The following is a 25577-nucleotide window of genomic DNA, read 5'->3' as shown; positions in this document are numbered from 1 at the left end:
CTTCCCTTTCCCCTCACCCATTTTCTTTTTCTTTTTTCTTTTTTCTTTTTTTTTTTTTTTTTTTCTCTCTCTATTCTTCGCTTTTCTCTTTTACTGTATGAAGCATTATGAGTGACCAATCGCTCCATACAGATTTTCTATATCATTTAACAGAAAAACATTATCAAGCAGCTCTGGATCTGGGCAAGGAATTGGATATTGACTCAGATATTGTATACAAAACTCAATGGTTTTCTCGACTGGATGAACTGGGATCTCACTTTACGAAGCAAGACGTGGACCTGTTAGAACGTATACATGACGATGCTTGGGTGGTTAGTCAATGTCTTGATCTTGTTGCTGATAATGATACCTTACAACAACGTATTCTACAGATTGGGTTGAATCTCACACGCAAACATACTGATGACTTGTTACAATCTTTGCAATCCCAATATGAACAACAGCATTTGGTTTCATCTACTTTGTCATCACCAGCAGCAGCAACAACAGAAGCTGAAGCAGCAGCAAAAGGCTCGGTCGAGCAGATCTCAGTAAATGATAATGATCGATTATGGATATTTGCACGTCGTTACTTTTTACAATACATGGATAGGCTACATACGTTTGTCAAGATATGGCCATTGGTAGCTCAAGATACTGTCATGTTTACCGAAGCATATAGCGACTTTCGTGATGTGAATTTGGTGGCTCAAGCTATTGAATTTGCTCGTTCAGAAAACAATCGAGCTTTGGACGTGTTATTTATGCATCATGGTACAACTCTTCTCCCTTATCGATTGTTTATTCTATCTCAGGTGCCGGAAACTGTGGATCCTGCTAGTTTTGATTTACCACATGTCACTGGTTCATATGAAGATCTGTGGGTACAAGAACCTTGGCGACAAGATTCTGATTTGGCTGAACTTCCTTGGGTGGAATCCCTTATCTTGCCACAACAAAAAAATAACATCATCAATGACAACAACAACAGTAAGAACGACAGAGAGGATACCGAAAATATCTTGACAGCGGCTCCAGAAGAAGCGAATTACTTATCACAACTCCATCAAGTGGTGGAAACAACTCCTTATCCAGCACCAGCCAATATTATTGCTGAGTGGTATCTTCATCGTGCTCGAACAATGGACAGTCTCGGATTAGCAAGTCATGCACTTGGTCTTGTACGATATGCAAAAGCGATGGGTGTACCTGATATGGATGATCATGTGGAACGATACGATTGGTTATGCAAATTTATTTACGCTTCTTCGACAACAGACATGGATCTTGCTGCTTTTGAACACTTATCAGATTACGATGTGTTGGAGGGGTTACTGCTACAGACAAGTACGGATACTATTGTGCAAGATATGAGGCGACTCGTGTTACCATGGTTGGAACGATGTACAAGGAAAAGGCAAAAGGATATTATGAAAGATGATGATGATGATGATGATGACGAACGACCAGTATTTTTACTCTATCGATGGTTATTAGGACAATCATCAGAACAGCTACATCGATGTTGTGTTATTTTTGAAGCATCCAAACCAACTTTATCAATGGAAGAACGGATCATAAAGGATGATTGTGACTTATCAAGATTGGTTTTGGCATTGGTATATTCAAGTGATGGATCTATGGAATATTTGGTACGAATGTTTGAATGTCTTCCTCTCTTTCCTGATATTGATGTAGAAGGAAATAACAATAGTGACAATGAAGTGGATATGGCTACCTTATTACCTTTGGCAGGAACTCCTCTTGGGCTATTTACAGCATTACAAAGTATACAAAAGGCAGGACTCACCAAGATGATGGATACCTTACAAGCACATTTGATGTCAGCAGAAGTATTGGCTCGATACCATGCTAGTGTCCCTTTACGATGGTATTTACAAGATCAATCGGTGGATATTCAACGTCAATTATGTATTCGCATGGCATCACAAGCTGCTGGTGGAGTGGAAACTGGAGGTGTTCAATTTGACCGTGATGATGATTGGCGCGAACTTTTAGATGATATGTTACGACTACATGATGATGGTAATGGTATCTTTGGAAAAATTGAATCCACTGAAATCATGGAAATTTTTTACAGCTCTTTATTAAGATGTGGTCGTAAGTATTATCATGTTGACGATAAATCATTTGTTCAATCCAACTAATTTTTTTTTTTTTTGTTATTGTGATATTTTAGGCTTTCACTTAGCGAAAGAGCTTGTTGTCGGTTCAAGATCATTATTGGGTATGGAACAAGCTGAAAAACTAGTGATTGATGCAGAAAGGGAATTCTTTGATAACTCAACAAATGGCAATATGAATACAAGCAATATGAAGAAAGCATGGGATTGGTAAAAAAAAAAAAAATGAACAAAAGTGAAAAAGAAAATGATGAAATATTTACCTCTTCTTTTTTTTTTTTTTTTTTTTTTTGTAGTCTACATGTGTTACCTCCAACAGCAAACATTAAAAAGGAAATGGATTTGATTGAGGCTACTCATACACTCATCTCAGTATACCAAGTGACATCTAAGCCGGGATTAGTATTGATGCCTATTCAACTTCGACAATCAACGGATCGTCTCGATTTTATTTCCAGACTAGTGAATACTCGCAAAGGCATCTATCGACAATTCAAGGAAGTAGTCACTTTGACACAAAAATTGGGTTACCAAGGGGATTTATTGGCAGAGGTGACGGTTCTCTCGATGATGGCAGGTGCAGCCATGGTAGATGAAGAGTATCTCTCATGTTATCGATTATGTCAAGCAACAGTGGACAAGGCACAATCGATCACAACATCTAAGCAACACAATCGAAACTACGTGGATAAGGTGCGTCAGGCAGCATGGCAAATCTGTTTCAATTTGGGCAAGTTGGACGCATGGCATGATACATTACGACGATTGGACGTACTAGCAATGGCATTGACAGTATGTCCTGTGGAATATATGCATGACATTTTGACAGTATATCAACGATTGGAGCAACAACAATCTACACTACTTTTTGATAATCCTTTGGAAATTGTCAAATTGGAACAATCTCGATATGACAACCTGGAAATGGAAATTCAGCAACGAGGTACGGTTGGATGGCAAGGGTTGTTGGAAAGTGCAAAGAAACGACAATGGATCATTGGCGACTTGCTCAAGGCTGGTGGTGGTCTATACTCATCTTCTTCTCAAGATCGGCTTTTGGATCCTCATTTATCAACATCATCATCCACATCATCGTCTTCACCATCATCAAATATCATTACTGATGATTCTTTTCATCCTGGTGGAGGCAAGCGAAAAAGGGATCAACTTCGAGATATTGTTGGTGGTGTTGGTGGTTGGTTATTTCAACAGTGATTCTTTTATCTATATTGTACTATTATCAAATTATGATCAATAAAAAAAAATATATATACATATATCTTACTTTTTTTTATATTGTTACTATTGTTATTTGGGAAATGTTAGGTTTTCAATCTCTTTTTTAAAGGAAAAAGAAAGAAATACTTGTTTAGTATTTGTATACGTATCTGATCGATCATAGAGAAAAAAAAAAAAAAAAAAAAAAAAAAGGGAAATGGTAATACAAAATAGAACATAGATGAGTAGATTACTATTTTTGGACAGAACAGGATAATATATGCAAACAAATGAACGGGATGACGGATTTTTTTTTTTTCTGAAAGATATCATACTCGTAGCAGGAACATTTCTGTCTGTGATGATGCTTGTCCCTCCTTTTTTTTTTGCCTACCTCGGAGCAATGAAAAGAATGGATGATAAAAATAGAACCTAGCGGGTTATTCAATTGGATCATCCAAGGGAAGAACAAAAAAAAAAAAAGAAAGATATTTTTATCATCTTATGCAATAAGAGAAAAAAAAACGATAATAGAATGGTTTTGATTGATCATAAAAAAAAATGATACTTTTTCTGTTTTATTTGTTTATTAGATACATAATAGAGTGGACGGTTTATTTTGGTTTTTAAAGGTAAATATATAACACTAAAAAAAAAAAAAAAAAAAAAACGAATATAGACTAGAGGAATCAGGGAAGGAATCCAAAACAAAGAAGAATCAATTCAAGGCCACACCAAGTTGTTGGGCGACAGAGATTGATTTGGTAGCGATATATTCGATCAGACCCCAATCAGCACCACCACCATTATGATTAGGCGCTTGCACACCATGCCAGAGGTTTTCAGTCACTTGGTCAAAAGTCCATCCAAAGTTGATCCCTTTTGATTCCTGTTCAATACTACGATCCCATTTCAAATCAGGCAAAATAAATTCATGATATTTCAAAACACGATTAGTCAATGTATCATTGTTGAAGACCTTGGTGACAGTCGCTTTCATATATGATTCAAAAGTAGCCTTGATTTTGGCATTTTCCAATAATTTGTTGATCATCACAGCCTTGGGGAACTTGCTAGGATAATCTGTGTAAGGTACCTTGACGAATGATTTGTCATATGGGATATTAACACCAAAAGTAGCATCAAAGTCTTGTCCAAGGAAATAAAGCATATTGTTCGAGACATCTTCATAAACACCAATGTTTGTTTGTTCTTGCCAGTAGCCATCCCAGTGACAAGCCAAGTATTCCATAACCATGAAGCGTAAGAATTGATCCACATCAAACAATTTTGCAAAATTGGCCACCGCAGCATCATCTTGCACATTAAGACCTTCCAAATCTTCCGTCACATGTTCAATCATATCCTTGTTCATTGTTGAACCTGGAGCAGGAATAAATGCATCCAAGTTTTCTTCATCATCCATAAAACTAGCACCAGATGCACCGTCAAAGAGAGGACCTTCTTGTTCAGGAAGTTTACCGCCAAACAGGACCGCTTGAATATAAGAGTAATTTGGAATATCATCTAACATGTTAAATGTACCCATACTTTGACCATTGATGAAGAATCTAATCATATTGGCTTGAGGAGCATATGTACCCATAGCACGAAGTACATCAGCGTATAATTTTTCCCGAATTTGTGTAGGATCTTCTTCCATATGTCGAATCTTGAAAAAGTTACGTCCATTAAGCTCTTGTGGTAATTTCCATTTCCATGATTGCTTTGCATTATTGTGTTTTTTGCCTGGTTTGTGAAGTTGGAAGTCGGCACCCTATAAAATCGAAGGGTAAATAAGTGTTTGATTTATTTCAATTATCATCCATTCACTTACTTCAAAGGTATGAACTTCATTAGCATCAATGATGGTAATTTTGGCTTTATAGATCTTATCACTTAGACCTTTGATCAAACTTTTCACATCGGAAGGATTTGCATTGACAAAGACGGATGGAATATAGTTGACATCCCAAATGGGTCCAGGTTCAATAGCACGTGTCCAATCCTAAAAAAAAAAAGATAATAAAAAAAAAGAAAAAACGAAGAAATAAGTATAACTTCCTATGGATATAATGGTAATAATGATGATAAATTACTTTTTGACCAATAATAGTGGGTAATTCAGGAATGTTTGCATAAGTAACAGGACGTTCATAGATATCGTTGAGAGTAGAAGCGCTAGTCAATGTTCGATCAAATGATTCAGGTTGACCATCAACAATATACTATAAAATATAATATAGTTAAACTTTTATTTTATAATTTAAAATCACTTTTTATTTACCTTATATCTTGAATTTGAACCAGCATCAGCATCACCAATGAAATAGGGTACATCGGCATCAGGTGCTGTCAAAGGTGTATTCTTTCCATTTACAGAAACTTGTACAGTTTTACCACCAGGAGCAATCACTTTGAAATGAGCTGCCAATGTGATTTGAGCTAAAGCAGATAATGTAAAAAAACCAATAAGACGCATTCTTTTTTTTTTTTTATTTTCTTTTTGGATGGATAAAAAAAAAAAAAAGAAAAAGGAAAAAAAAAAAGAGAAATCGTTTCTTTTTTATAATCCAAGACGTCGGGCTTTTAACCAAGCAGGGGCAAAAAAGGGCATACACACACACAATTCCTTTTTTTTTTCTATATGTTTGTAAGAAATTTCCGTTCACTCGTTATTTCCGTGTCTAACCAATGTTATAGAAAAGGTTCTTGATGCTTACTCAAAATTAAACAAACATTTTGCATAACATAACTACAGTTTTTTCATTTATATAAAGTGAAGTATGTGACCATAACCTTCATGGATGAAAAATATGAAGAAAAAATGAGGAAGAATCAGTATGATTGGTTTAGGGAGTAATGAAAAAAAGGTTAAGTTCACCACCTCCTCATTTCACCCATTTTCTTGAGTCTTTCCTTCTCTAAAAAGTGATCATACAAATGTAGGAGTTTCTCCTTCCTCTCATCCAACATCTTGTCGTCAGATTGAAGAAATCAAGTGTATATATATAGATTTTTCTTACTAGATCAAGAAATAGAGAAAACACTTGCATTGGATGATCTTTTTTTTTTTTTTAAATCCTCATACATGATTTTTCTTTTCTGACAAAAAAGTGGATGTATATTATGGTTCATTCCTTTCCCCTTCTTTTCTTTTTTTTTTTTTTTTTGATGATCTCATCATAATCTATTAAAAACCCATCAAATCACTGGAAAGGATGCCATCTATAGTCATTCTCATCCCGCCACTGGCTTCTTGTCCAAAAAAGAGAAAGTGGCCAAGTACCAAAACTCAGTGAAAAGGGAATTTGAACTGATTGTCTGATCGTTTTATTTTTCCTTTCTTGTACCTTTTTTTTTTTTTTTTTTTTTTTTTGAATTGGTAACCCCACAATATAGAAAAAATTATTTCCATTTATTCTTCTTTGATACAGCTCTACTTCCCTTTAATTCACACTTCCATTCTTGTTTAGAAAGTATTAATCTCCTTATTTGATCATTTGTTCATCAATCTCTCTTTGATTCACACATTTATTCTCTCTCTCTCTTTCTCCTTTCCTTCCCGCCTCCCCCCCTTTTTTTTTCTTTTTCTTCTTTTTTTTTTTTTAATCACCCTAAAACTTTACTTTATTTTTACGGACCATTCCTTTGAACATTTACTCTCCTTATTTTGTTATATGGATCGGAAATCACGTACTTCACGTTCGGCTACTTTGGAAAATTCAAATGAAGAACTTAATCTTTGGAAACAAATATGCAGCTCTTTGGTAGAATTAGAACATATTCAACAGAAAACAGAAACAGTAGTTAAGAATCTCAATGATATGCGTTCATCATTACAGCCAGATCAAGGTAATATATATATGTATAATATTATAACGCGTTGTTTCACCTGACTTTTTTTTTCTTTTAACTATATTCTACAAAAAAAAAAAAAAAATAGATATTACACCAACTCTTCTACATAGATTAAAAGATCATTATCGTGGAGGGATAGAATTATCTTCCGATGAAGTCAAGTAAGCAAAAAAGAAGAGAGTGAAGAAGGAATAAATGAAAGGTGATCTTCCATTGACATCAATGAATATAGATCAAAGGAAGGTGTTTGCAACATGATCTAATCATTTATGCATGTTTATCAATAGAATTATTACTGATGTTATTGAGAAGTTGACAGTTTTGACAGCATTACGAGAAGCATCAGAAACACGAGGTAAAAAAATATATATATACTAATGATGAATGATCTAAATCTTATTTTTTATTTTAGCCGAACAGAAAAGAAAAAAAAGGAAATCTGAAGTAGAAGAATTGAAATCAGTCTCTCCCAAGAAAGCAAAGGGGTAATCAAAATAAAAGAATATATTAAGTAAATGGTAAATGGATCATCATGATTTTGTTTTATAGTAGCAGCGATATATATTCTCCTGGTACATCAGTAAGTTAAACAAGCACAACTATGAAAACTAGCTTTCTAACTATTTTATATATTTATATAGGTAGCAGCAAGACAACCTAAACAAAAGGATAAGAATGAAGAATGGATATTGGCTATCGTTTTAAGTTTTCATGCAGATAAAAACAAGTAAGTATACAGAATAGGAGTGGATTGACTATTGACTATTGACTATTTTTATTTCCTCTACCAGATACCAAGTAGAAGATGTTGAACAGGATGAATATGGACAAAAACAGTAAAAAAAAAAAAAAAAAAAAAAAAAAAGAATGATAATATGCCAACTCTTTTTTTTTTTTTTTTTTTTTTTTTTGTTCATTTAGGAAATATATGTTACCACCAAGAAGTGTCATTGCTGTACCTGAAAATGGAGACATCAAATCCATTCCTGAAATTAGCCCTGGTGAAGACGTCCTGGCTCTATATCCTGGTACTACCTGCTTTTATCGTGCTGTCGTCGCTCATCCTCCATCTAGTAAGGTAAATTGTTAATCTGTCAGAAAAAGAAAAAAAATGAAAATCCATTATATAAAATAATCGTTTTGGGTTTACTTTATTTATAGGATAATAATAGTGGACCATCTAATTACAAGGTACGATTTGAAGATGACAACAATGAAATCAAAACCGTCCGAAAAGAACATGTACTCCAAATACCAAAAGGAAAACCTTAGATAGCATTTTCTCTCCCCTTTTCGTTACATCTACTCTACTTACTTACTATTTACTTTACACCTTATTTCATAATGAATTTTTCCCACAATAAAAAAAGAAAATTTTTTATCCTCTGTACGTACCATCTATTTGTCACTATAAATATCATTTAACCTATTATTATATAACATATCGTCATTCAATTCATCATTAAAATCAATCCAGCATCCAACAAGTGTATATCATCGGGTTAATGCTTATTTTAATAGCATAGAATTGAATCTCAGTCGAAAATATTTTTGTTGTTTTGTATGTAGTTTTGATTTTTCTTTTTTTTTTTTTTTTTTTTTTCTGATCGGTTCCCTTTTCTTCTTCTTCTTCTTTTTTTTTTTTTCTGATCATATATGCAAAGTTTTATACCACGAACTAAGTTTCCTTATGATAGGGTTATCAATTGGTTTCCAGGTCATATGGCAAAAGGATTACGACTTATATCTGAACGACTGAATACGGTGGACCTAGTAGTGGAAGTTCGAGATGCCCGTATCCCTCTATCTTCTATCAATCCCAATTTTGAAAAAGTAGTTGGTCGAAAACCAAGACTTATTATTTACAACAAATTCGATCTTGCTTGTCCTGATACAAAACAACCTGTGATGAATGCATTTGCTAAACATACACCTCATACTCCTGTGCTTTTCACTAGTTGTGTAAGGGATAGTCATATACGAGATATTCTTCAATATGCAGCGACTTTGGCAGATCCAATTCCTCATGTCAATCTTATGGTAGTGGGTATGCCAAATGTGGGTAAATCATCATTGATTAACTCTTTACGACGAGTGGGCGTGGGCAAAGGCAAGGCAGCTCAGACTGGAGCACAACCTGGTGTGACAAGAACAGTAGTAGGAACGGTGAAGGTATTAGAAGATCCAGCGATCTATTTGATAGATACTCCTGGGGTGATGGTACCTTATATTGCAGATCCAATCAAGAGTCTCAAGGTAGCAGTGACTGGAGGTATCCGTGATCATCTGGCTGACGAACAAATTATGGTGGATTATATTCTATATGAATTGAACCGACGACAAGCGTATGATTATAGCTCATGGTATCGTTTACCGGATAACCAACCAACTAATGATGTGAATGATCTCTTAACAGGTGTTGCTCATCGAATCGGTGCGGTGGTCAAAGGTGGAGAACTGGATATGACAATGGCAGCTAAATTCTTTCTCAAGCAATTTCGATTGGGCAAACTAGGACGATATACTTTGGACGATGTGACACCAAATGCACTGGATGATTTTTTTGAACAGGTGAAACTTTATAATGGCAATACATCTTTACGAAACAAGTCATCTTTAGACCTCAGTCGACGACAAGAAAAGAAAAGAGCGAAATTGGCTTGGAGAAAGGAACAACAAAAGAAATATCAACATGGTGGAAAACGACTTAAGCCTTCTGAAGAAGAAGAAGAAGAAAAATAGATAGAATAGATCATTTACCTCCCTTGTCTCTCTCTCTCTCCCCACTGTAGTATAGTAGTTTTAGATAAATAGAAAACATTTTGTATATAGTGATTTGAAATAAAACAATACTAAAAAAGAATACCTTTAATTGTACTTTATTTATATATATTAATTTGATATCTTATTTTTCTTTTTTTTTTTTATTATTATTCTTTTGATAGACAACGATCACCAGTAATAGAGCAGAAAAAAAAAAGGGGTGGAAAAAAAACATTGTACTACTGTATTTGAATGTCAAAATGGCTGGATTTAGTACCTTTTTATGCCTCCTTATATTTTTTTAGAGCTCCTTCCTCGTTTCGTTTTTCTTTCTTTCATATATTCTATAGTTATTTTTTTTTCCATTCCTTTTCTACCTTTTTTTTTTTTTTCATCTCTATACTTTCCCTCCATTCCTCTCCTTTATATTATCTAGTCATTCCTTTCTTCTCTTACCTTCTCTATCTCTCTCTCTTTTTTTTTTTGTCATTTCTTTTTTCTTTTACCCGTCATATTTTATTTTATATAATGACAACTTCACACCAAAATAGACAACTCGAAATTCAACAAGCCTTTAAAGAACTATCCTTGTCTCTTAGTAAACAACTTACTGCAAAATCTCGTTTCAAGAATACTACCACCACTATCACTCATACCTCCGAGACTATTAACAACGACAGCAACAACGACAACAACAACGACATCATTATCTCCTCACAGTTAGTAACATCCAAAAGTACTCCTTATACTACTCAACATACACTCAAAAAACCCAAGTCTTTTGGTACTTTCAACTTACTTGAAAAACAACAACAACATCCTTATTCGCCATGGGTTGACTGGATCAGCAATAATGATAGTAATACCGATACTACGCTTTTGCCAAAACAAGATATATTACAATCGACAATATCACCTCCATTATTACCTTCATTTATACCTTCTTCTGATAGCAGTAGTAGTAGTCATTATAGCGGTGATTCGATTCCTTCAACACCAACCCTTCCTTTTATTAATAGTAAAGATAGAAAAATGAGAAGAATACCTTCTAGTTCTTCTTCTCTCGGTTCTCTCACTACCAATTCTTCTTCTCGTTCAAAACATTCTGGATATTCTATATCAAGTCACTTTACAAAATGGGATTGGACTATTGAAGAAGATGCCTATGGAAATAGCAATCTACATGATCTACCACCACATCTACGACTTCATCAAGATCATGATCAGGAAAATCGTCTTATTTCTACTTTGGAACCTGCTGAAAGGTAATATATTTACTTACAGACGTTGACTCCTTATTTAAACTGACCTTGATATATGTAGGGATCTATATGGATTCAAGAAACCAGTGCAATGGGTTAAACTTAAACGATTACAACAGTTCGAACATCAATATCAATCCATTCTACTTCACCAAAAGAAAAAATGGTCTCAGCTTTTAATAGAAAATGATAATCAATTTCCCTCTCCCAGTTCTCGATGTAAGTATCTTATAAAAAAAAAAAAACAAAATCATATGCTCATTTATTTATTTATATATTTTGGAATCATTTTTTAATACTATAGTGCGACGATATGTTCGAAGAGGTATTCCTCATGATTACCGTGGCAAAGCATGGATGCATTATAGTGGTGCCAAAGCAAAGATGGAAGCACACGTTGGTCTATTTGAATCACTTGTGGAAACAGCAATGACAACAGAAGATCAAAATGAATATGCAGAAATCATCCGCCGTGATCTACATCGTACTTTTCCCGACAATATTTATTTTGCTTGCGCACACACTGATGAACTTGGCAATGTTATAATGGATCCCGAATCAAATGAGAAGCTTGTATCATTGAAACGCATTCTCTACGCCTTTAGTGTTCACTCACCTCATATTGGTTATTGTCAATCCTTGAATTATTTAGTAGGTTTTTTCTTACTCTTCACAGAATCAGATGAAGAAGCATTTTGGCTTTTGGTGACTACTGTCTATGATTATTGTCCTCCTAGCAAGTATGATGTGACTATGGAAGGTGCTAATATTGATCAAGTTCTACTGATGATGATGGTTTACGAAAGAATGCCTAGTATTTGGAATAAACTTGCCAATGGAAAATGTTTTTGGGAATGTGAACAAGCCGATACTATGCCTCCAATTACCTTAGTTACTAGTCATTGGTTTTTAACTCTGTTCATCAACATCATGCCAACAGAAGTAAGTTGATCTCTTTTTTTTTTTTTTTTTTTTTTTTGGCGATATATATTATGTTTTAAAAAGTGAATTAATATTCTTTTATTTTTCTTTTATTAGACGGTGCTTCGAATTTGGGATAGTTTTTTTATGTATGTTTTCATTGATACATCTACTAGCTTTCCTTTTTTTCTAAAAAAAAAAAAAAAAAAAAAAAAAAAAAAAAAAAAAGAACAGAAGATTGAACTAACTAATTTTATATTATAGTGAAGGATATAAGACTTTATTCCGTGTAGCATTAACAATGATCAAGATGAATGAATGTCAAATCTGGGCATTAGAAGATCCAATCGACGTTTTCCCTCTTCTTCAGAATATGCCTAGAAGGTTGATAGATTGTCATCACTTTATGGAGGTAAGAAAAAGAAAGTGATGAATGTAGTGATGATGATTTATTGAATTTCTCATGATTCCTACATATATATATATATATTGCAGATGGTGTTTTCTTCTTCAAGTATTGCATCTGATATTACATTGCAAGAAATCGAAAGCAAGAGAAATCTGTTCAAGGATCGAAGGAAACAACGTCAACAAGCGAAATTCAAACAATTTATCAATTCAAAGATAGATTAACATATTTAAAAGTAGATTATTTGATATCTTGTATGCCTTTTTTTTTTTCTCTTTGTACCTTTCTTTTTTCTTTCATCTTTACGTCATATATGTATATATTTTTTACTGGATACCTTTTTTTTTTTTTTTTTACCCTCTGCTTTCCAAATAAAGCAATATCATCCTGATTTTTATCCTATTAAGTTCAGAACTACCTCCACTATCTATAATACATATGTATATATATATATATTATGATATGAAATAATATTACTATAACTCATCGAGTTTTTCATATATGATAAATGCATTTCAATGGAAAATGTACTTTACACTTCATCATTCTTGTTTGAACCGAAAAGCGGCGCTCGAAAACAGGGTCAAATCACATTTTGGGTGCGAATATTTTTTTGTCATTTGAAATCTTGGGAGGGGCGTGAAAATCCCTTTTTCTTTTTCTTTCTCTTTTCTTCTATCATTTTCTTTATTTGCTTTCCATACCAATGCATTCAACTTTGGTCAAGAACCATGGTTGTACTTCTCGACCCATTGATCCTCACTTTGACACAATAGACAAATACGATATAGACTATATACAGAAAACAGTATATGAATTGGCTTCACAAAAGGACGACTCACTGGCAACTGCGGTCAATGAAGCTTTGGAAGTAATTGAAGAAGCATATCGACTTTATGGGTAAGCATTATGACTTGTTATAGGAAGAGAAAAGAGAAGGAAGAACATATCTACTATATATATATATATAGATATCTGATTGAGTCTTTGACTTGATATGACATTATTTTATCCTTTTTTTTTTAATACATTATATTTTTCTTATACAACTTTATAGACTTGATGGTATTGCTCTTTCTTTTAATGGTGGTAAAGATTGTACTGTATTACTTCACTTGGTTGTGGCGGTATTATCTCGTATGGGACATAAAAAGGATGAATTATTACGTACAGTGTTTGTGACGTATCCCAATGCATTTCCTCATGTGGATGCTTTTGTTAATATTTGTATTAAACGATATCATTTGGACTGTGTACCTATTGCTGGACCTATGCGACAAGCTTTACAACAATATTTGGATATCACTCAACCAAGACCAAAGGCTATTTTTGTGGGCATACGACGACATGATCCTTATGCTGGTAATAATATTATATGTCATAAAATTGATAAATAGAAAAAAAAAAAAAGAAGAAGAAGAAACTAATGATGATGATGTTTGATTATTATTATTATTATTATTATTGATAGAAAATTTGACTCACTTTGACATGACAGACAAGGGCTGGCCTGAGTTTATTCGTGTCCACCCTATTATTGATTGGTCTTATAAAAATATCTGGGACTTTTTGATCAAGTTAAGGATACCATATTGCTCTTTATATGATGAAGGGTAAGTTAAAACAAATTCTTTTGAATTGGTTACTAAATATGATTTTATCTCTCTTCTAGATATACTTCGCTCGGAAGCATGGAAAATACCCACCCAAATCCCGATTTGGAAACTGATCATGGTCATTATCAACCTGCCTTTATGCTCAAGAACGAATTACATGAACGATGCGGTAGAATTGGTTCCTCAAAGAAATAGATAGATTAAAATGTATACATTAATAAATACATAAGCTGTTTTTTGATACAAAATCTTTCATGCGGTGTTTCAAATTATATATATGATATGTATGTACTTTTTTTTTTTTTTTTTGGATTTGTTACTTCTTTCCTTTTCAACTTTTATATTTTTTATCAATACCATTGTTTGATTGGTATGTCAAGTGAGCTAGTACCTCAAGTGTTAGAAGCTCTTTCTTCACTCTATTCTAATTCTGATGCGATAACCAAGAAGCAAGCCACTAAATGGTTAGAAACATTTCAAAAGAAAGTACGTATTATGTATTTATATTTTTATGACTTTCATATATTCTTTTCTATCTTCTTATTCTTTTTTTTCTTTTTTTTTTTTTTTTTTTTTTTTTTTTTTTTAGCCTGAAGCTTGGAAAGTAGCTGATCTTTTGCTTAATTCTGAAACTGCCAATATTGAAACTAGATTGTTTGCTGCTCAAACCCTACGACAAAAGGTAAAACACATAAAGACAACTTAATATTCATATTCATTTATTCTTTATTACATAGATCACTTATGATTTACGTGAACTTGACGTTACTGCCAAATATTCACTACGAGATTCACTTCTTCAATTATTATGGCTCTCAGCATCAGGACCTAAATCAATCATGGTTCAACTTTGTCTTGCCCTTGCTGATTTAGCTGCTCAACTTACGGAATGGAAGACGGTTGTCCAAGATGTCGTTGATAGATTTGGTAATGACCCCAAGGTTGCATGTTGTTTATTGGAATTTCTCAAAGTATTACCTGAAGAATTATCAAATAATCGGCTACCACTCTCAGTAAGTATACGCATTTCTCTTCCTTCTTTTTTTTTTGCAAGTGATAACATTTTTTGATTACTGTCTATTTTAGGATAAGGAATTTAAAGAAAGGGCAGCTAATTTGGTAGAGACTAACGCAGAACAAGTATTATGGTTAATATCGAGTCATCTTCAAACAAGTGGTAAATACAAAAAAATGAAGCATCTATACAATAGAAACATATACATCGAAAGACGCTAATAAATGTTCCTCTTTTTATTTTCTTTTCCTTTTAGGTGGAAATGTCGATATTGATGAATCAGCTTTCAAATGCCTTTCAAGTTGGTTACGAACAGGCGATGTGGATATTCGATTTCTTGCCTCCAATCCTTTAGTTAACATGGTTTTTGATGCCCTGGCTGTGGATGATCTCTTTGATGTATGTACTGATGTGGTGTGCGAAATATTATACGAAACACGCGATGTGGTGAATCTACAAAGTTTGATTGGAGTACTATACCCTCGATTTACACCAATGTTAGAATTACTCAAACAAGCAAAAGCGACCGAAGATGTGGATAAGATGCGAAACTATTGTCGAATGTTTATCGAAGCAGGTGAAGCTTATGTGTCTTTAATTGCTCAACAACCGGAAAACTTTAACATACTATTAGACGGTATTATATCTTGTACTGCTTTTGATGACTTGGATATCGCCAAAATGACCTTCAAATTCTGGTATGAACTCACCAATACCTTGACTACTCCTCATTATCAAAACGCTATTCCTCGCTTTTACAATTATTTCGATCAATTAGTGGATATCATCATCAATCATTTACATTATCCTGAAGACTTCAACGACTGGACTGCGGCTGAACGAGATGAATTTAGGGACTTTCGACATGAAATGGGTGATACTCTCAAGGATTGTTGCCGTATATTAACACCACAGAAATGCCTTTTCAAACCAATGGCTCATCTTTCCAAACTTTTGACAACCACAGATCCATCATCTACTCCTTCCACTTGGCAACAAATTGAAGCCCCAATTTTTTCTTTGCGTGCTATGGGATCTGAAGTACCTGCCGATGAACATGAAGTTATGCCTCAGATTATGGAATTTTTATCAAAACTGCCTGATCATCCCAAGATTCGATATGCTGCTACTTTGGTTATCTCACGTTACTCTTTTTGGACTCGGGAACATCCTCAATTTATTACCTATCAACTTAATTTTATCTCATCCGGCTTCCAAAATGAAGAAGTTGCTGCTGCGAGTGCTCTAGCCTTGAAACATCTTTGCAAGGATTGTAGTGAGGTAATTTTTTTTTATTATGATATATAATTAATCGATACTCATCATTTATTTATTTATTTTTATCTAGCTTTTGATTGACTTTATAGGCGAACTACATCCATTCTACATCAATGTTGTCAAAACTTTACCATTCCAAGATGCTCTTGAAGTGACTGAAGCTATTGCTCATGTGATGGCTGTAATTCCCATTTCTGGTTTACAAGATGCCTTACAATCCTTTTGTCTTCCCTTGGCTCAAGATCTACATTCCATTGTTATTAAAGGAAAGGATGCTGTGACTGAAAAGGAATGTATCCATGCTGGAGGTAATGTTTTTTTAATAATATTATTTTCAAATATTATTTCAACTCACTCTTTTTATATATAGATTTACTTGAACAAATTGGTGCCTTCTTTGCCATCATATGCCCCGAAGTTCCCGCAAATCATCCTCACCCTTGTGTAGGTTTCGTGAAAGAATTATGGCCAGTATTTACAATTTGCATCAATAATTTCGGTGGAGTACCAACAATTGCTGAACCGTTATGTCGATGTTATAAAGGATGTATTCAATCTTACAAGAATCATTTTGTCCCTCTTCTTCCTCAGTTGATGGAAGACATTGTCCTTGGATTTGAAACTACTGGATTGGGTGTTTATCTTTGGGTGGCCAACAAGATTATTAAACAATATTCAGTCGAAGGTTCAGATGGTGTGGCTGCTTGTTTTGGATTGGTTGAACGTCTCAGTATGATTGTATTTGGAAAATTAAACGGACAAAAGTTGGAAGATATCCCAGATGGTACAAAGGAAAAAAAGAAAAAAAAAAAGTTATATTGTCAAATTAATCTCATTATTATCTTTGTAGTTGTTGAGGAATATTTCCGTATGGTAGTTGCTTTCCTGGAATCATCTCCTACTCCTCTTGTCCAAAGTGACCTTTTATCATCCATCTTTCAAGCTGGTCTTGCAGGACTCTCTTTAGAGCAAACAACTGCTCTTTCTGCTGTGATCCAATTTTATCGTCGACTCTTGGGTATTGCACTTTCTGTAGATGAATTGGTAGTGCCTGGTAACGTGACTCATCGTTCCATGTTTGGTCAAAATGGTGTACGCATTGCTACTCTTGTTCGCCAATTTGGTGCTGGTTACGTCAAACTCTTATTCAATGGAATGATTTATCATTATCCTTGGGAAATGATCTCTGATGTTGCCGCTATTATGAAATCTTTGGCTCAGTTACTTCCTGATGAAAGTGCTGAATGGTTGACATCTCTGGTGAATGAATTTCAAGATATCTCTATCTCTGAAAAAGGTGAATTTTTGGAATCGTATATGAGGTAATATATCTTTTTTTTTTTTTTTTTGCATATGCTCATAGTAGTTTTCTTCCTTATTTTTTTTGGAACTTATCCTTCTATTTTTTTTTTTTAGTGCTGTACAAGGGAAACAATGGACGAAAGTACGAAGAGTACTATCGGATTTCGTTACGGTGTATAGAAGAAAGCACACTAGTCGTAGATCTACCTAAAATTTGTTATAGGAATTGTATATGTTACTTTGTTGTTGTTGTTATTATCATCATCATTACCCCTTGTCATTATTTGAAATTTAATAAAATGGTTGGAAAATTATAAGTATATATTATTATATGGATTCCATGACCTTTTTATATCGATTTCCTCTTATTCGTTATTCTCGTCATCAAAAAAAAATATGATAAGGTGGATGTTTATTGTTATAGTATTATTATCCTTATTGAACTCGCACTTTCTATCTTAAAATCATCAAGAGAAAATCATTATGCGTTTGCAAAAGGTAGACTACACCTTCACTATAGTAAAGGAGCAGATCCAATGCTACTTTATTATTACTGGACGCTGGGTTTATTACTTGTGACCGCCGCCATTTGAATTCAACAAAAAAAAAAAAGTTATTTCTCATTTCCCTTTTTTTTTTTCTTGTGGTCTTCTTACTTTCCTTGTCTACATATTTATTCAAACAACATGGATCGATATTCTAGAGGATACGATGAACGATATCGAGGATATTATGATCGTCCACGATCAGATACTTACAGACCAAGTGAAAACTACCGATCAGATAGAGATTACAATAGAGATGAACGATCCAGTCGAATGTATTCAAGTAGTCGTTATTCATCAAAGTCTCCTTCAAGAACACCTATAAGTGAAAGTAGTGGTATTGCCAGTGGGAACAACAGCAACAACAACAACAATAATAATAATAATACAAGCAATAGTAGCAATGTGATGAATAGAAGTAGTCCAACTAATGATAGTCGATATGGTTATTCCGATTCAAGAGATTCAAGAGGTTATTATCCACCTTCTCGCAATGGCTCTCCTCCTCCTCCATTGTCAAGATCTCGTTCTCCTCCAAGACGTTCGTCTTACAACAATTATTATGCTTCTTCTCGATCATATTCTTATTCATCAAGACGATCTCCTTCACCGCGTGATTATCGACGTGATTCCTATGATCAACGTTCTCCTTACTCTTCTGCTGGAGGTCCTTATCCACCTTATTCATCTTCAAGCTATTATCATCATCATCATCGTGGAAGTTCTTCATCATCGCCTTATCGTCGATCTTATGGTGGATCATCCTATGTACCTTACTCTCATCAACCACCTCCACCACATTCAGCTGGAGTAACAACGTCATCATCATCATCTGGATCAAACTTACCTTCTTCTACTGACCCTACTGGTAGATCATCGATTAAAAGAGATTCACCTAATTTATATAACAAACCTCCTGTCACACCAACATCAGCACCATCGTCTTCATCAGTATCACCAACTACTACATCACCTTCTATTCCACCTCGAATCCCTCCTTCCTCGTCTCAACAACAGCAACAGCAAACCAGTTCAGTAACAATGAAAACGGAGACTTCAACAACAATCTCAAACACTCCACCCAGTGTTCCTCCTCCTGCTTTCCGTCCTCCAACACCATCAAGTCGCCTTCCTCCTTCTGCTAGCACACCAACACCAATCAATGCAAGATCATCTTCACCTGTACCTCCAGTGGCACCAGCCTATGGACCATCTTCATCATCATCATCACCATCGTCATCCCCATCGACAGCAGCAGGAACAACTTCATTTCAATCACTTCCAACAGGACCAATGGCATCATCCTCTCCAGCAGTAGTTATACCTTCTCCTTCTTCATCCTCACAAGGTGGTGGTTATTTTTCGTATCATCCGTCATCCTCATCTTCATCAAGCTATATTCCACAGGGTCCTTCAAGGCACAATTCTCGACCAAGTACACCATCGTCACATCATCATTACAGCTCGCATCAACCACAGCCTCATCACTCATACATCCAGCACCATAGCAGTAGTAGTATCAGTGGAAGTAGTGGCGGTTATCACTATCAACATCCTTCATCCATTATACCACCTCCTAGACAACGACCAGCATGGGCGGCAGAACAAGAGAAAGAGGTAATGAATCAAGTTTTTTTTTAAAAAAAACAAGAAAATATTTTATTTATTCTCTTTTTTTTTTTTTTTTTTTAAATAGATGGAACGATATCAAAGTGAAGAAAAAAAGTTGATGGAAGAAGAAATCAAATGTTTAGCGGGTGTTAGAAAAGGACGATTTGAACTAGAATTGGCTAATTGGGAAACTAGCAAATTGGAACATCAATTGGAATTAGTACAAAAGCAATGGAAAGATACTGGTATGGAAGAAATTGTACAATCTGAACTGGCAACTCGATTACCTGGTGGAACAACTTTAGGTTTAGGTCATCAAAAAGTAGTCCATATATGAAATATTAGTTTAGAATCAATAAAACATTTTTTTATTTTATAAAGCTATGGGGGGATCCCTGCGTTGTTGGTCAACTGGGTTCAATATGTGATCCAATAAGAAATAGCGGCGGTCACATTTTTTTTTTCTTTCAGTATAAGCTTCAATTTTTTTTTCTTTTTTTTCCTTTTAAACTCTTTTCTTCTTTTATTCCCCCTCCTCTTTTGTTCTCTTCTTCTTTTTTTTATTATTATTATTATATTTATTTATTGACTATCATGGCACCATCACCTATGCCTTCACCTCCACCTGGATGTCCTATGCATGATCCTGAAGCAAAACAATCTCCTCCACCTGTCAAGTCAACTTCTTCAGGGGCCAGTTGTCCTGTGGTTCACAATCAAGATCAACCAAAATCAGCTCCTCCTCCAGGCTGTCCTATGCACAATAATGACAAATCTTCTGACAAACTGAATGAACTTAACATGATGCCTGAATTGACTCAACAACGACAAGAAGACCAAACAATTGATCTTCCGACCGAACGTATGATCAGTTCCATCCCTAAAACCAAAGATAGTGATGCCAAATGGGAATACCCTAGTCCTCAACAATTTTACAATGCTTTGCGTCGAAAAGGTTGGGAAACTCCTGAAGAGGAAATTGAAACTATGGTGGATATTCACAACTTTTTGAATGAAGAAGCTTGGAATGAAGTCTTGAAATGGGAAAATAAATTCAACTGGTAAGAAAAAAAAGAAATGCTTTTATTTTTTATGTTGAAATTTATATCCTTTCTTTTTGTATTTATAGTGAATGTAAAGAAGATCCATACTTGACTCGATTCCAAGGTAGACCTCGGGATATCTCTCCAAAGGCAAGATGGCATTCTTTGTTTGGGTAAAAACCAGTATATAAAATAAATAGATAAATGTTATATTGTTATTCATACTATTTTTTTTTTTTTTTTTTTTGGATGATTAGTGCACCAAAACCATTTGATCGTCATGATTGGTATGTGAATCATTGTGGGCAAGAACGTCGTTATGTGATTGATTATTATGAAGCTCCTGAAGAAGTCCCTGGTGTACCTGTATTCCACCTAGATGTTCGTCCTGCATTAGATGATGTTGAAACTATCATGGCAAGATTCAAGGAAGGTTTCAAGACCAAATGGGATCAATTCTTTTCTTCTTCTTCTTCTTCTTCTTGATTTCTTTTATCATCATTTTCTTTATATAATCCATACTGTCATTCATATCTTACCACATATATACATATACATTTTACTATTACGCATTCACTCTCTCTCTCTTTACTTTAGATATACTCTTCACCTTCACTATCATGATTCCAAAGCACTATCGTAGTTTCTTCTTTATACATTTACTAGAAAATAAAAGACCTATTTATCAATCATATGTGTCGTCAACTATATTGTCTTCATAACTTGAAACTATTTATTTCATATCAACTAAAAAGGTGTACGTGTGTATATATACATATAGAGAGCTAACTAGTCTAATCAGTTTTGTACAAAAGCATTCAACTTGTCAACATCAGCAGCTTCTTCTTCCACCAACTTTGCACCGGGACCAGCCTAATAACATGAATATAAAGTTAGCAAAAAAGAATACAATTCTTATTTTTTTTTTTAATATACCTTTGACCATTTGAAGAGTGTAGGGATAGCAGGCACATTGAATTTGACACGATAAGGATGAGCAGTATTTCCTTTCCATTCATCACGAAGACCAACAGGAGCTTCAATCAGGACGGCATTAGGGACATTAAGTAAAGACTTGCGAATCAAAGGATCAGCAACAACGCAATCAGGACACCAGGATTCATTGGTTGTATCCAATTCAGTACCAAAGAATAATACAAATACCTTGTTTTTTTCGTCTTGTAAAGTCTTTTCAACTTGATGATCAAAATCTTCAGTAGTCACTCGTATGAATTGAACCATAATTCTATAAAACAATAATAATAAAAAAAAAAAAGAAATCGAAAATAAAAAAAAAATAAAAGTGTGCGCATCCCCTCGGCTTTTAATACACCCGTTTGTTTCACATCCCGCAGTAGATGAGTCTATTTGCTGTTGCAAATGCGTCATTTTGTTTTTGCATTATGTATTTTTTTTTTTTCAAGACGGATGATGATGTGATTTGCTGACTGATGATGGTAATGATCGTTTTATTTTTTTTTATGACTATTATTGTTTACTTGAAAATTTGAATGAGATCATCATCTATGATATTGTTTCCATCAGTAGAGTTTCTTTTCATTCCATTGTGATCTCTATCGCTGACACTCAGATTTATCATTATTATCCTCAATACAATTCAAATATCAATATATCTGTCGAACTGTATTTATCCAACATTTGTCATCGGCTACCACACCTCATCATTGTCCATCATTTAACATTAGGCATTTTACACCATTTATATTATTCATTGTTACATATTATTTATATCCATCATCCAATAATCATGTTCTCATTGATCGTATGATTAGAATCGTCATCATCGCTTTTAGTTAACGAATAAAACTGGTATTTTCATTACTTTATGTCAAGGTACAGTTTTTTCTTGCATGACTCGACGGTCGTTCAATTTGGATTTTTTTTTTTTATTGGTAGGAGGAATTATTGTCACACGACTTTTTTCCTTTTCTTTTTTTTTTTTTTTTTTGTTGCTTATACGATATTCTTTAGTTGTTGGAATGGCTCCTATCTTTGATAGCCAAGTCTTTCAAAAACTAAAAAACCTCGATATTTATTCCAACCAAATAATTGATGCCTTAACTCGATCCCCTGCTGTGACTAATAATGATGCTTCAAATAATTTGAATGGTATAGAAATAGATCAACAAATATACGGTCAACTAACAACTAGTCTTTTATTCTTTTGTAATGATTAGAATTAAAGCAAGATATTTTGAAAACGAATCTTTACGTGGATATTCCTAGTATATTACCTAGTTTAGTCAATGTCATTCCAGAGTATTATTCTAAATTGGATCGAGAAAATCTTACGACTTGGATTCGCCAAATTCTTCAAAAGGTCAATCTTGCCTCCTTTACACATTATTTGCTAACCGATAATATGCATGCCATTGGACGACTTTCTCTTTCGCACCTGTCTGAAGGACCAACATCCTTATGTCGACCCATCCTTTTTGCGTATATTGATATAAGGACTCGTATGCTAGTTGATTTGACTCTGGACAGTTACTTGGATCCAAACAGTCATTATTCAAGTGAAGACGGTATTGATATGGATTCTCTTCTTGAACAAGCTCTCTCTCTTGATCCTCTCAGCTATGGATTTGGATCTCAAGAATATACTGTTCCCTTTATGGAGGATGTCAAAAAACGCAGGGAAAAGGTAAATTCTTTTTTTCTTTTTTTTTTTTGTTAAATCAAAACAGATATACTTATTTTTTTTTTCTTGATGTAGATTTTTAGTCTGGATGATTTGGATGATCTTAATACCTTGATGCCTTTAGATCGATTGAAAAATATTTGTGAATCTGCTATTATATATCATAACCTTCGTACACCAACTATATCTGTGAATAAGGTAAGTAAAAATCAAAAGAATTATATATGGTTTAATACTTACATACAATATATACATACAATATATATCTTATTTAGATTCTACTTGAACCAAATACTCTTGATAATGTCGATATCTATATGCAAAGAAAATCAGCAACTGGAATCAAGTTTAAGAAACATAATGTCACTGACGATAACAATAGCTCAGTACAAGAAGCAAGAACAAATGACACAGTCATCGATCTTCAAAAGTTGAACAACAACAAACCTGATACCTCTCCTGTTCACCCAACTTTAGCAAAATCAACTGAAGAACCTTCGCATCACATTACTAGCGATGACTCTGACACTTCCTCTATCTACTTATCTCCTACAGAAGCAATTCAAGAACAACCACACCTTAATGGTTCAGATACCTCCTCCATCCAGCCAGCACCTTCCGCCAAAAAACATGCAATTCATATCACTAGTAGAAACAGTCCTATTCATACGACATCCACAGAAACAACTCAAGTACAACCAAACCAAATTATCAACACCAATGACAAAACGGAAATATTTGACTCATCTGACAATAGAAGTAATATCCAAGGCAGCAGCGGTAAAGAAGTACTATCGACTCGTTCTTCTGTCGACTCTAGTATTGATGGTGATAACGTGGTGGATCAAACTGATGCTAATTTTGTGTCTGGAAGGAAACGAAGTCATTCAAGGTAAACAAGTTCTCCTCAAAAAAAAAAAAAAAAACACGTTTTATATGTGAATTCAATGGCTGTATAATTCAGTTTTCTCACCTTTTTTTTTTTTTTATCTTTCATCTTTTGTTCACATGGGCATCTGTGTGTGTGTTTGCGTATTAGTGATCAAATCGACCATCCTTACAAAAGACAAACGATATCAGCAGCTACAGGATATAGAACTAGCCTACCATCAACATCTAATCATACATCAGCAGAAACCATGGATTCTATTAGTGAGGATCTATATTCACCATCAGCATTAGTATCACAAACAAAGCGACAAGGGATACAAGCAGCACACCGACGCCAGCAAGCAGAATCATCGACATCATCAGCATTACAGTCATCACAAAAATCAATAGCAGAACATACATCAAATAATACAAGTGATCAACCATCTGACAGGATCGGAATAGGGATCAGCGAAATAAAAAGAGGATGGGATACCAACATTAACAATGAAAATCTTCCTGATCAAGTGGGTGCAAGACGTCATCTTCCAACAACGATTCGACCTCATCGGCGATTACATTCATCACCATCACGTTCAATATCTCATCGGTACAATATCTGGACTGATGATGAATTTAATGCTCTCAAGGAAGGATTAAGGATATTCAAGGGTAAATATTGGATTGATATCAAAAAACGATTTGCTGAACGTCTCAGTAAACGCACAAATGTGGACATTCGTGACAAGGCAAGAAATGAAGCAAGACGAAGACATTTACTGGGTCTTCCTATGGAGGAATTCCAATATGCATTTTAGTTTTAGTTTATTTAACTTATTAGTTATATATATTCAATGAAATAATAAAAGAAATAGATGATTCTTGGAATTTTGTACCCAAATTTATATAAAAATCTGTCAAGTGATTATGGAAGATGGTGAGTGGGACAGAGAGTTGTAACTCAGCAGTCGACTTTTGTCAGTGATGAACGTACACCCCTGCGGGGTCATAGCTAGGGGGGGTTGTGTGTATAGTGGAGAAAGAAAAAAAAATTGTTTTTCCTCTTTTTTTTTTT

General features: G+C 34.3%; 11 protein-coding genes across 11 annotated transcripts; 9 read left to right on the top strand and 2 right to left on the bottom strand.

Annotated features, from left to right (window-relative positions):
• The first annotated feature begins 87 nt into the window (after window positions 1–87).
• Window positions 88–3399, top strand: BX664DRAFT_359977 (secretory pathway protein Sec39-domain-containing protein). Its single transcript, XM_051548124.1, has 3 exons — window positions 88–2103; window positions 2183–2336; window positions 2423–3399. The coding sequence occupies exons 1-3, from the start codon at window positions 108–110 to the stop codon at window positions 3339–3341; spliced, it is 3069 nt and encodes a 1022-aa protein (XP_051399108.1). The 5' UTR covers window positions 88–107; the 3' UTR covers window positions 3342–3399.
• Window positions 3400–4029: 630 nt separating this feature from the next.
• On the bottom strand, window positions 4030–5848 carry BX664DRAFT_282400 (coth protein-domain-containing protein). Its single transcript, XM_051541564.1, has 4 exons — window positions 5632–5848; window positions 5444–5572; window positions 5182–5352; window positions 4030–5121 (listed from the first exon to the last, which is right to left on the bottom strand). The coding sequence occupies exons 1-4, from the start codon at window positions 5824–5826 to the stop codon at window positions 4063–4065; spliced, it is 1554 nt and encodes a 517-aa protein (XP_051399107.1). The 5' UTR covers window positions 5827–5848; the 3' UTR covers window positions 4030–4062.
• A 1075-nt stretch (window positions 5849–6923) lies between these two features.
• On the top strand, window positions 6924–8591 carry BX664DRAFT_335817 (SGF29 tudor-like domain-containing protein). The gene is made up of 9 exons (XM_051545982.1): window positions 6924–7199; window positions 7291–7366; window positions 7493–7560; window positions 7618–7690; window positions 7755–7785; window positions 7847–7932; window positions 7997–8041; window positions 8127–8283; window positions 8367–8591. The coding sequence occupies exons 1-9, from the start codon at window positions 7025–7027 to the stop codon at window positions 8475–8477; spliced, it is 822 nt and encodes a 273-aa protein (XP_051399106.1). The 5' UTR covers window positions 6924–7024; the 3' UTR covers window positions 8478–8591.
• A 249-nt stretch (window positions 8592–8840) lies between these two features.
• BX664DRAFT_335816 (P-loop containing nucleoside triphosphate hydrolase protein) lies at window positions 8841–10083 on the top strand. The gene has a single exon (XM_051545981.1). The coding sequence runs from the start codon at window positions 8862–8864 to the stop codon at window positions 9945–9947; it is 1086 nt and encodes a 361-aa protein (XP_051399105.1). The 5' UTR covers window positions 8841–8861; the 3' UTR covers window positions 9948–10083.
• A 277-nt stretch (window positions 10084–10360) lies between these two features.
• BX664DRAFT_386858 (rab-GTPase-TBC domain-containing protein) lies at window positions 10361–12894 on the top strand. The gene is made up of 6 exons (XM_051549348.1): window positions 10361–11233; window positions 11292–11449; window positions 11535–12172; window positions 12269–12300; window positions 12416–12563; window positions 12647–12894. Exons 1-6 carry the CDS (start codon window positions 10497–10499, stop codon window positions 12782–12784), a joined length of 1851 nt encoding a protein of 616 aa, XP_051399104.1. The 5' UTR covers window positions 10361–10496; the 3' UTR covers window positions 12785–12894.
• Window positions 12895–13240: 346 nt separating this feature from the next.
• Window positions 13241–14424, top strand: BX664DRAFT_335811 (uncharacterized protein). The gene is made up of 4 exons (XM_051545980.1): window positions 13241–13460; window positions 13618–13922; window positions 14032–14173; window positions 14233–14424. Exons 1-4 carry the CDS (start codon window positions 13267–13269, stop codon window positions 14369–14371), a joined length of 780 nt encoding a protein of 259 aa, XP_051399103.1. The 5' UTR covers window positions 13241–13266; the 3' UTR covers window positions 14372–14424.
• An 87-nt stretch (window positions 14425–14511) lies between these two features.
• Window positions 14512–18123, top strand: BX664DRAFT_335808 (armadillo-type protein). Its single transcript, XM_051545979.1, has 9 exons — window positions 14512–14662; window positions 14766–14858; window positions 14914–15189; window positions 15263–15353; window positions 15448–16472; window positions 16540–16777; window positions 16840–17253; window positions 17320–17791; window positions 17886–18123. The coding sequence occupies exons 1-9, from the start codon at window positions 14549–14551 to the stop codon at window positions 17980–17982; spliced, it is 2820 nt and encodes a 939-aa protein (XP_051399102.1). The 5' UTR covers window positions 14512–14548; the 3' UTR covers window positions 17983–18123.
• A 301-nt stretch (window positions 18124–18424) lies between these two features.
• Window positions 18425–20307, top strand: BX664DRAFT_335806 (uncharacterized protein). Its single transcript, XM_051545978.1, has 2 exons — window positions 18425–19933; window positions 20013–20307. The coding sequence occupies exons 1-2, from the start codon at window positions 18458–18460 to the stop codon at window positions 20262–20264; spliced, it is 1728 nt and encodes a 575-aa protein (XP_051399101.1). The 5' UTR covers window positions 18425–18457; the 3' UTR covers window positions 20265–20307.
• A 229-nt stretch (window positions 20308–20536) lies between these two features.
• BX664DRAFT_264747 (cytochrome c/c1 heme-lyase) lies at window positions 20537–21456 on the top strand (the record flags this gene model as incomplete). Its single annotated transcript, XM_051540829.1, has 3 exons — window positions 20537–20988; window positions 21057–21143; window positions 21228–21456. 3 exons carry the CDS (start codon window positions 20537–20539, stop codon window positions 21454–21456), a joined length of 768 nt encoding a protein of 255 aa, XP_051399100.1.
• A 196-nt stretch (window positions 21457–21652) lies between these two features.
• BX664DRAFT_335803 (uncharacterized protein) lies at window positions 21653–22246 on the bottom strand. The gene is made up of 2 exons (XM_051545977.1): window positions 21907–22246; window positions 21653–21843 (listed from the first exon to the last, which is right to left on the bottom strand). Exons 1-2 carry the CDS (start codon window positions 22210–22212, stop codon window positions 21769–21771), a joined length of 381 nt encoding a protein of 126 aa, XP_051399099.1. The 5' UTR covers window positions 22213–22246; the 3' UTR covers window positions 21653–21768.
• Window positions 22247–24541: 2295 nt separating this feature from the next.
• Window positions 24542–25390, top strand: BX664DRAFT_335799 (uncharacterized protein). The gene has a single exon (XM_051545976.1). It carries the CDS (start codon window positions 24772–24774, stop codon window positions 25318–25320), a length of 549 nt encoding a protein of 182 aa, XP_051399098.1. The 5' UTR covers window positions 24542–24771; the 3' UTR covers window positions 25321–25390.
• Window positions 25391–25577: the final 187 nt, after the last annotated feature.

This window comes from Halteromyces radiatus (genome assembly GCF_025201355.1).
Source record: "Halteromyces radiatus strain CBS 162.75 chromosome Unknown BX664scaffold_5, whole genome shotgun sequence".
In the NCBI taxonomy this organism is placed as follows: Eukaryota; Fungi; Mucoromycota; class Mucoromycetes; order Mucorales; family Cunninghamellaceae; genus Halteromyces; species Halteromyces radiatus.
This window is presented reverse-complemented; position numbering and strand designations above follow the sequence as displayed.

Bases quoted from the DNA above. Each gene is read 5' to 3' on its own strand.
- BX664DRAFT_359977 (XM_051548124.1), top strand. From the start codon at position 108: ATGAGTGACCAATCGCTCCATACAGATTTTCTATATCATTTAACAGAA. The intron at 2,104-2,182 runs GTAAGTATTATC...GTGATATTTTAG, and splicing joins CTCTTTATTAAGATGTGGTC to GCTTTCACTTAGCGAAAGAG. The intron at 2,337-2,422 runs GTAAAAAAAAAA...TTTTTTTTGTAG, and splicing joins ATGAAGAAAGCATGGGATTG to TCTACATGTGTTACCTCCAA.
- BX664DRAFT_282400 (XM_051541564.1), bottom strand. From the start codon at position 5,826: ATGCGTCTTATTGGTTTTTTTACATTATCTGCTTTAGCTCAAATCACA. The intron at 5,353-5,443 runs GTAATTTATCAT...TTTTTTTTTTAG, and splicing joins CCACTATTATTGGTCAAAAA to GATTGGACACGTGCTATTGA. The intron at 5,122-5,181 runs GTAAGTGAATGG...TCGATTTTATAG, and splicing joins ATGAAGTTCATACCTTTGAA to GGTGCCGACTTCCAACTTCA.
- BX664DRAFT_335817 (XM_051545982.1), top strand. From the start codon at position 7,025: ATGGATCGGAAATCACGTACTTCACGTTCGGCTACTTTGGAAAATTCA. The intron at 7,691-7,754 runs GTAATCAAAATA...TTTGTTTTATAG, and splicing joins TCTCCCAAGAAAGCAAAGGG to TAGCAGCGATATATATTCTC. The intron at 7,786-7,846 runs GTAAGTTAAACA...ATATTTATATAG, and splicing joins TATATTCTCCTGGTACATCA to GTAGCAGCAAGACAACCTAA.
- BX664DRAFT_335816 (XM_051545981.1), top strand. From the start codon at position 8,862: ATGCAAAGTTTTATACCACGAACTAAGTTTCCTTATGATAGGGTTATC.
- BX664DRAFT_386858 (XM_051549348.1), top strand. From the start codon at position 10,497: ATGACAACTTCACACCAAAATAGACAACTCGAAATTCAACAAGCCTTT. The intron at 11,234-11,291 runs GTAATATATTTA...TGATATATGTAG, and splicing joins ACTTTGGAACCTGCTGAAAG to GGATCTATATGGATTCAAGA. The intron at 12,301-12,415 runs GTATGTTTTCAT...TTTATATTATAG, and splicing joins ATTTGGGATAGTTTTTTTAT to TGAAGGATATAAGACTTTAT.
- BX664DRAFT_335811 (XM_051545980.1), top strand. From the start codon at position 13,267: ATGCATTCAACTTTGGTCAAGAACCATGGTTGTACTTCTCGACCCATT. The intron at 13,461-13,617 runs GTAAGCATTATG...ACAACTTTATAG, and splicing joins GAAGCATATCGACTTTATGG to ACTTGATGGTATTGCTCTTT. The intron at 14,174-14,232 runs GTAAGTTAAAAC...TCTCTCTTCTAG, and splicing joins TGCTCTTTATATGATGAAGG to ATATACTTCGCTCGGAAGCA.
- BX664DRAFT_335808 (XM_051545979.1), top strand. From the start codon at position 14,549: ATGTCAAGTGAGCTAGTACCTCAAGTGTTAGAAGCTCTTTCTTCACTC. The intron at 15,190-15,262 runs GTAAGTATACGC...TGTCTATTTTAG, and splicing joins ATAATCGGCTACCACTCTCA to GATAAGGAATTTAAAGAAAG. The intron at 16,473-16,539 runs GTAATTTTTTTT...ATTTTTATCTAG, and splicing joins TTTGCAAGGATTGTAGTGAG to CTTTTGATTGACTTTATAGG.
- BX664DRAFT_335806 (XM_051545978.1), top strand. From the start codon at position 18,458: ATGGATCGATATTCTAGAGGATACGATGAACGATATCGAGGATATTAT. The intron at 19,934-20,012 runs GTAATGAATCAA...TTTTTTAAATAG, and splicing joins CGGCAGAACAAGAGAAAGAG to ATGGAACGATATCAAAGTGA.
- BX664DRAFT_335803 (XM_051545977.1), bottom strand. From the start codon at position 22,212: ATGGTTCAATTCATACGAGTGACTACTGAAGATTTTGATCATCAAGTT. The intron at 21,844-21,906 runs GTATATTAAAAA...TCATGTTATTAG, and splicing joins CACTCTTCAAATGGTCAAAG to GCTGGTCCCGGTGCAAAGTT.
- BX664DRAFT_335799 (XM_051545976.1), top strand. From the start codon at position 24,772: ATGGATTCTATTAGTGAGGATCTATATTCACCATCAGCATTAGTATCA.